Raw genomic sequence first — 8840 nt, forward strand, 5'->3', positions numbered from 1 at the left:
TTTTCTGCCAGTCACTTTAAAGTGCCCCTCTTTTAGCGTTTTGATTCATGTCTTCTGGCTTGGCAGTCTTTTTTTCTTTCTTTCACATCTTTACTTGTTGAAGCTATTATGGCAAGCCAAAGCCTATATCGTTCTTGAAGACATTTTCTTCACCATGTAAAAACATCTATAGTCAATCGTCATAGATCCTTCCATAGCTCTCCCATGCGTCCACTTGAACACGTGCCAACGGTTAGCACAATCTACACCAGTTTGTCGCTATCGGCGTGGGTTCGACCCCCGCGTTCGGCGAAGGATTTATTTCCCAGAGTCAACTTTGTGCAGACTATCCTCTATGTCAAAAACACCCCCGTTTGAAAGCATGCGCATGATAAACATCCCGAGTTCACAACTAAAGTCTAAAGGCTTAAAAACATTAATACATGAATGCAGGAGAAAAAAAACACCAAATTGGCTGGCGCCGTACATCAGTTTTGCTGTCCCAAGTGAGAAAGAAGCTTTAACACAGAATAGAATGATACCTTACCCTAATGGCTGCTTTCTGTGGAGAGTGGATGGTTTGTTTTTAAAGGCACAGTAAGCCTCCCGTAAACCATCACAGAGCTCCCCGAGCGTCTACACATAGTACAAGCATACTTCCATTTGAACGCTCACCGAACGGGAACATCCTGGCTGCTTTCTGTCGAGCGTGAGAAATTTTCAAAGAATTTATTTTCGTGGACTTGGCCTCAACAGCAATGGCGCCTCGTTTTGGTGCTGGACGGCTGTTATGAATACCGGAATTCACGCCCGGACAGTAAGCCTCCCCTAAACCATCACAGATACTCTCAGGCTTTTACACACAGTACAAACACCCTTCCATTTGAACGCTCACCAAACGGGAACATCCTAGGTGCCCTACGTAAAGAGCGAGCAATTTTTAAAGAATTAATTTTGCAGATTGCTTTATGGACCCATCCTGAACTCAGGTCAAACATGAGTTACTTCCCTTCGGGTCTCATTCTATCGATGTAAACAGGCGATAGCCGTGAATCGATGATTATCGAAATGTTTTTGGACCGTGGTGCGTTTTTGCGCTAGATCTAACTTTTAAAATCTAAATAATAAATTGACAGCTTGTTACACAAACATTCTTTAAAGGCAGAGTAAGCCTCCCGTAAACCATCACAGATACGGTCAGGCTTTTACACACATTACAAACACCCTTTCATTTAAACACTCACCAATTGAGAACATCCTAGGTGCCCTCCGTAAAGAGCGAACAATTTTCAAAGAATTTATTTTTGCGTGGTTTATCTTACCCCTGAGCCATCGTGAACCCGTGTGATCCAGTTTTCCCTTTTCACAATGCAGTCGTCATAGTTAGTCATTTGAATGCGACTCGACGTGAGCTTATCTACAATAGCACGTTTTTTTATGCACGAAACAACGGCTGTGGTTCACAAGAACTCTAGCGATGGCTTGTGACTGTTGAGAGGAACGGCGATTTGCATTGATAAACCGGCCGTCGTCTGCTACGACCCTTGCGTGACCCTGCTTCCGGGCTTTTCTTTTTTTAAACTTTCACAACTTCGAATTGTTCTGATCTTGTCTTGATGAAAAACGAATTCTTTTATGATTAAAGAATGTTTGTGTAACAAGCTGTCAATTTATTATTTAGATTTTAAAAGTTAGGTCTAGCGCAAAAACGAGGCGCCGTTGTTGTTAACGGAACAAGTCTACGAAAATAAATTCTTGGAAAATGTCTCACGCTCGACAGAAAGCAGCCAGGATGTTCCCGTTCGGTGAGCGTTCAAATGGAAGTATGCTTGTACTGTATTTAGACGCTCGGGGAGCTCTGTGGTGGTTTACGGGAGGCTTACTGTGCCTTTAAAATCTAGCTTGTTACACAAACATTCTTTAATCATAAAAGAATTCTTTTTTCATCAAGACAAGATCAGTGCAATTCGAAGTTGTGAAAGTTTAAAAAAAGAAAAGCCCGGAAGCAGGGTCACGCAATGGTCTTAGCAGACGACGGTTTATCAGTCAGTGCATATCGCTGTTCCTCTCAACAGTCAAAAGCCATCGCTAGAGTTCTTGTGAACCACAGCCGTTTGTTTAGTGCATAAAAACGTGCTATTGTAAATAGTCGCATTCAAATAACTAACTGACGACTACATTGTGAATAAGGGAAACTGGATCACACGGGTTCACGATGGCACATTGGCAATACGTGTATGCCGGGCGGATCAAAGAAGAGGATATAGCGTAGGGGGAGAGGGGGGACGAGACAGAGACAGAGACTGAGAGAGACAGACACACTGGGAGACACACGGAGAGACACACATACAGAAAGTGACAGACCGACAGATCGACAGACACCGGCACGGTTGGCCTAGTGGTAAGGCGTCCGCCCTGTGATCGGGAGGTCGTGGGTTCGAACCCCGGCCGGGTCATACCTAAGACTTTAAAATTGGCAATCTAGTGGCTGCTCCGCCTGGCGTCTGGCATTATGGGGTTAGTGCTAGGACTGGTTGGTCCGGTGTCAGAATAATGTGACTGGGTGAGACATGAAGCCTGTGCTGCGACTTCTGTCTTGTGTGTGGCGCACGTTAAATGTCAAAGCAGCACCGCCCTGATATGGCCCTTCGTGGTCGGCTGGGCGTTAAGCAAACAAACAAACAAAAGACAGACAGACATAGACACACAGAGAGATGGAGTGAGAGAGAGAGAGAGAGAGAGAGAGAGAGAGAGAGAGAGAGAGAGAGACAGAGAGAGAGAGAGAGAGAGAGAGAGAGAGAGAGAGAGAGAGAGAGACGCAGACGCAGATGGTTTATTCATAGGCCATTGCCCTTATGAAGGGGTGTGAACAAAAAGTTAACATTGAATATCATTGCACTGGACAGGTGCAAAAGAAAGAAACATGAGACACACACACACACCACACACACACACACACACACACACACCACACACACACACACACACACACACACCACACACACACACACACACACACACACACACACACACACACACACACACACAGAAAGGGTATGGAGACGATTGGAAGAGGTACAGACAGAGACGGACAGTCATGCAGAGATATTAGTAATAGAAAGAGACCCCTCGCGGCCTCTGTTATGTCATGCCGTGCAAACATGATTCTGTTCACACACGCCGATGGTGCATTAGCAGATTGACAGGAGGGCCGGGAGATCGATGGCATTTATACACCATTTCCTGCAGCGCATCCACTTTCTACAAATCTCGCCGTTTTCAAAGGCCCACTCGATTTGGGGATTGCATGTGCTATGTGCCAAACCGTTATCGCGGAGACACGTGCTTTTAAAGATGCAGGTCAAAATAATCCCGGCCGCTGCCGCTTGGTGGGTTAAGGATGGAGATTTTTCCGATCTTCCAGGTCAACTTATGTGCAGACCTGCTATAGTACCTTATTCCCCATCGTGTGTACACGCAAGCACAAGACCAAGTGCGCACGGAAAAGATCTTGTAATCCATGCCAGAGTTCGGTGGTTTTATAGAAACTCGAAAATACCCGGCATGCTTCCCCCGAAAGCGGCGTATGGTTGCCTCAATGGCGGGATAAAAACGGTCGTACACGTAGAAACCAACTCGTGCAAAAACGTGAGTGAACGTAGGAACTTCAGCCCATGAACGAAGAAGAAGAAGAATGATGCGGGTCAGCTCTGTTGAAGCAACGATTTGTCATTTTGCCGCAGATGATTATATCAACAGAAAACCGGCACGGTTGGCCTAGTGGTAAGGCGTCCGCCCCGTGATCGGGAGGTCGTGGGTTCGAACCCCGGCCGGGTCATACATAAGACTTTAAAAAATTGGCAATCTAGTGGCTGCTCCGCCTGGCGTCTGGCATTATGGGGTTAGTGCTAGGACTGGTTGGTCCGGTGTCAGAATAATGTGACTGGGTGATACATGAAGCCTGTGCTGCGACTTCTGTCTTGTGTGTGGCGCACGTTATTATGTCAAAGCAGCACCGCCCTGATATGGCCCTTCGTGGTCGGCTGGGCGTTAAGCAAACAAAAAAATCTCACTCTGCAAATGAAGCAGAGAATTGTAAAGTAGATTTTGGGTTCAAGGCACAGTCCTTCCCCATCCTGACCTCAGGTCAAAATGAGTTCGGCTCATTCTCTCCATGACAGGATGCCTTGCGTTTCCTTGTCAGAAAAAGTGACTCTATGTAATCGGTCAGTGTTAGTCTGTCCGGCCGGCCGTCCGGCCGGCCGGCCGTCCGTAGACACCACCTTAACGTTGGACTTTTCTCGGAAACTATCAAAGCGATCGGGCTCATATTTTGTTTAGTCGTGACCTCCAATGACCTCTACACTTTAACGATGGTTTCGTTGACCTTTGACCTTTTTCAAGGTCACAGGTCAGCGTCAAAGGAAAAATTAGACATTTTATATCTTTGACAAAGTTCATCGGATGTGATTGAAACTTTGTAGGATTATTCTTTACATCAAAGTATTTACATCTGTAGCCTTTTACGAACGTTATCAGAAAAACAAGGGAGATAACTAGCCTTTTCTGTTCGGCAACACACAACTTAACGTTGGGCTTTTCTCGGAAACTATAAAAGTGACCGGGCTCAAATTTTATGTGAACGTGACTCCCAGTGACCTCTACACTTTGACGTCTGCTTTGGTGACCTTTGACCTTTTTCAAGGTCACAGGTATGTCTTGAATTCTTCAGGTATGCATTGTGTTGTGAATAGCAATTTCTTCCTGTCCATCTGATGCCTCATATAATATTCAGAACTGCGAAAGTGACTCGATCGAGCGTTTGCTCTTCTTGTTTTTTTTACATATTTAGAGCTTTTTACATTTAGTCAAGTTTTGTTTAACATAGAGGGGGAATCGAGACGATGGTCGTGGTGTATGTGGGTGTGCGAGTGTTTGTGTGTGTGTGTGTGTGTGTGTGTGTGTGTGTGTGTGTGTGTGTGTGTGTGTGTGTGTGTGTGTGTGTGTGTGTGTAGAGTGATTCAGAGTAAACTACTAGACAGATCTTTATGAAATTTTACATTAGAGTTCCTGGGTATGAAATCCCCAGACTTTTTTTTCTTGTTTTCGATAAATGTTTTTGATGACGTCATATCCGGCTTGTATTGATTGTTTCTTTCTTTCTTTATTTGGTGTTTAACGTCGTTTTCAACCACGAAGGTTATATCGCGACGGGGAAAGGGGGGAGAGGGGATAGAGCCACTTGTCAATTGTTTCTTGTTCACAAAAGCACTAATCAAAAATTTGCTCCAGGGGCTTGCAACGTAGTACAATATATTACCTTACTGGGAGAATGCAAGTTTCCAGTACAAAGGACTTATCTTACATACTGCTTGACTAAAATCTTTACAAAAATTGACTATATTCTATACAAGAAACAGAATCCGCTAGTCGCCTCTTACGACATGCTGGGGAGCATCGGGTAAATTCTTCCCCCTAACCCGCGGGGGGTGGCTTTTTGTAAAAGTTGAGGCGGTACTGTCACACCCTCATTTTTCAATCAAATTGATTGAAATTTTTGTAAAGCAATCTTCGACAAAGGCCGGACTTTAGTATTGCATTTCAGCTTGGTGGCTTAAAAATTACTTAATGACTTTGGTCATTAAAAATCGGAAAATTGTAATTTAAATTTTGTTTTTATAAAACGATCCAAATTTACGTTCATCTTATTCTTTATAATTTTCTGATTCCAAAAACATATAAATATGTTATATTTGGATTAAAAACAAGCTCTGAAAATTAAAAATATAAAAAATATTATTAAAATAAAAAATTTGAGATCGATTTAAAAACAATTTCATCTTATTCCTTGTCGGTTCCTGATTCCAAAAACATATAGATATGATATGTTTGGATTAAAAACACGCTCAGAAAGTTAAAACGAAGAGAGGTACAGAAAAGCGTGCTTTGCAGCACAGCGAAACCACTACCGCGCTAAATAGCCTCGTCAGTTTCACTGCGTTTTGCACGAGCGGCGGACTACGGTCATTGTGAACAAATGCAGTGCGTTCAGTTTCATTCTGTGAGTTCCACAGCTTGACTAAATGTAGTAATTTCGCCTTACGCGACTTGTTGTAATGTATTATTGATATAAGCAGATTCGCGATCGTCGGTAATGATTTTTCATGGTGTTTTGTAATTTTTAAATTTATGTAAGACAGTTTCAAGCGAGCTATTTTTCGCGGCTGTACTTATACTGTGCAAACAACTCTAAATATGGCAAAAGTGTCACGTGATAATCAACCGTTTGGTTTCCGCGCTCACTGGAGCAGACGATTTTTTCTGTAACCAGTTGACAGTGATGAAACCATATAATTATTACGGTCTCCTTCCGGCAGCAGTCCCAAAATTTCGACTTGTTTTGACCTTAGAACGATGTCTTTATCATAACAGTTATGAAGAACAGAACGGAGATCACTGTCGAAGTCGGCCAATTTGCAATCATTTTCGTCTCGCGAACAGTGCTCGCAAAAAACCATATGGGAGATAACTCTGTATTTTTGTTTTGATAGATTCGCGTAGGACTGTAGCGTCCGGTCAGGGAGAGAATGAGCCGAACTCATTTTGACCTGAGTTCAGGATGAGTCCTTCGACCCTTGAAACCGTTTGACTGTCTCAGATCTGCCCAGGATTTAACATAGGATAGAAACTAATGGGGCGTAAGCAATTTTCTTCCCCCTTTCCTAGCCCAGGTGGTGGGTTCAAGTGCTAGTCTTTCGGATGAGACGAAAAACCGAGGTCTCTTCGTGTACACTACATCGGGGTGTGCACGTTAAAGATCCCACGATTGACAAACGGGTCTTTCCTGGCAAAATTGTATAGGCATAGATAAAAAAAAAAAATTCCACCAAATACCCGTGTGACTTGGAATAATAGGCCGTGAAAAGTAATATTCGCCGTAATGGCTTGAGATTTACTGGCCGATGTGAATGCGTGATAAAATTAGTAGTTGGGCAGCACGTAGGAAAGTTACATTTAATGAAACCAAAACCAAACTGCTGAATATAAAACGTGATTTAAACCAAAATGACCCTCTATTTTTTAATGGAAATTTCCTGGAAGACATACCAGAACACAAGCATCTTGGCATTTTTTTGCAAAACGATTGTAAATGGGACGCTCAAATTAGAAATATTGTGAAAAAGACCACTTTGTTGATTAACTGCTTAAGATATTATAAGTATAAGTTATGCAGAAATAGTTTGGAAATAATGTATAAATCTTTTATTCTGCCACATTTCGATTACGCTGATGTGTTATGGGACAATTGTACCGAAGCCTTATCAAAACACTTGAAAAATTACACCTTGAAGCATTACGTGTTATGATTGGCGGTGTGCGGGGAACAAGCCATGATAAGATTTACAAAGAAAGTGGTTTTTGTAGTTTAAAGGAACGCCGAAAACGACATAAATTAATTTTATTTCACAAAATGGTTCATGGTAAATGTCCACAATATTTAATTAACCTCTTGCCACTAAATCCCTACCACAGAAGACGACCATTCGAAAGATTCGTACCAGCACATAGGACAGACATATTCCGAACATCCTTCATTCCATTCTCCAGTTTTATGGAATAATTTGCCTGATGTGATTCTTCTTCTTCTGCGTTCGACGGTTGTGTCTAGGGTCGTAGTTCCGCTGCTGTCGTGAACTGGAACGTCGCTTTCAGGTCTTCTGACGTTCCCCAGAGCTTGGTCTCCAGTGTAGCTCCTTCTGGCCAGATCTGGTTCCGCAGCAGAGTGAAGTTTGTGCATGTATTCAATACATGTTCTACTGTCTGGTCGGCCGCCCCACAATCGCACAATGCCGACTCTGCTACGCCGATCCTTTTCAGGTGCGCTTTAAAGCCGCAGTGCCCTGTACGCAGCCGGAAGATGGCAGTCTGCTCTGCACGGCTGAGGCGGTGGATGGGGTCTTGGTCTGGCTTGTAGCCTCCGTTTCTTTCTTTGAATGCTGTCTTCCAGCGATGCTTGATGAGGGTTTTGGTCTCTCGGAAGGACAGGCTGGTTTCTGGTTGTTCCTGTCTTCCTGCATCTTTGGCCAGACCATCCGCCTTCTCATTTCCAGCGATGCCGCAGTGCGCTGGAATCCACTGCAGAACTACGGAGGCTTTCTGGGACAAGTCGTTCAGGGACTTCTTCAGCTCTTCCACGAGGTGTTCTGCAGGGGCTGTGAGGACTTGTAGTGCGGACAGGCAGTCAGAGAGGAAGACAACCTTGGGTGGGGTTTCCTCAAGAGAGGTGAGGAAGTCTGCAGCTGTATGGAGGGCAACAACTTCTGCTTTGAAGTTGGAGCAGAGAACACCGCATGGTGTGGTCAGTGTCTCTGGGGGTCTTCCTGGCATTTGAATGAAGACGCCACTTCCTCCGTTCTTGGTTGCGCACTCTGCCGAACCATCTGTATAAGCGTGGGTCCACTTGCTGGCTGGGTACCTCCTGTGTATTTCTTCCAGGGCAAGGGAGCGGTTGGTTGGTTGGTTGGTTTTTGGGGTTTAATGTCTCTTCAGCAGATGCTAGCTGCTATTCGAGACCGGCAAGGGAGCGGAGGGCTGCATCACTCTGTTGCTGTTTTCCAGAGATGCCAGGAATGGACATCCTTACATGGAATCTCTGACTCTGGGGAGACCACGGCTTTGGATTGAGCCTCTCGCACTGGTCAGGGCTGGGTTGAAGGATGTCAGCATTCTCCCTCTGCTGTGCTTTCAGCTGATGGTTGGGGCTCTGGCGCTTCAAGCGGTTCTTGGTGAGAGCTTGGAACTTGTTGTGGAGCGGATGGCTCTCGAGTCTCTTGTGCTTCTCTCCTTGTATCAGAAGCTTT

At 44.4% G+C, this 8840-nt stretch overlaps 1 protein-coding gene across 1 annotated transcript; it reads right to left on the minus strand.

The window, feature by feature from the left end:
• Positions 1-7644: 7644 nt before the first annotated feature.
• Positions 7645-8367, minus strand: LOC138964572 (uncharacterized). The gene has a single exon (XM_070336563.1). The coding sequence runs from the start codon at positions 8365-8367 to the stop codon at positions 7645-7647; it is 723 nt and encodes a 240-aa protein (XP_070192664.1).
• Between the last annotated feature and the right edge of the window lie 473 nt (positions 8368-8840).

This window comes from Littorina saxatilis, linkage group LG4, assembly GCF_037325665.1.
Source record: "Littorina saxatilis isolate snail1 linkage group LG4, US_GU_Lsax_2.0, whole genome shotgun sequence".
NCBI lineage: Eukaryota > Metazoa > Mollusca > Gastropoda > Littorinimorpha > Littorinidae > Littorina > Littorina saxatilis.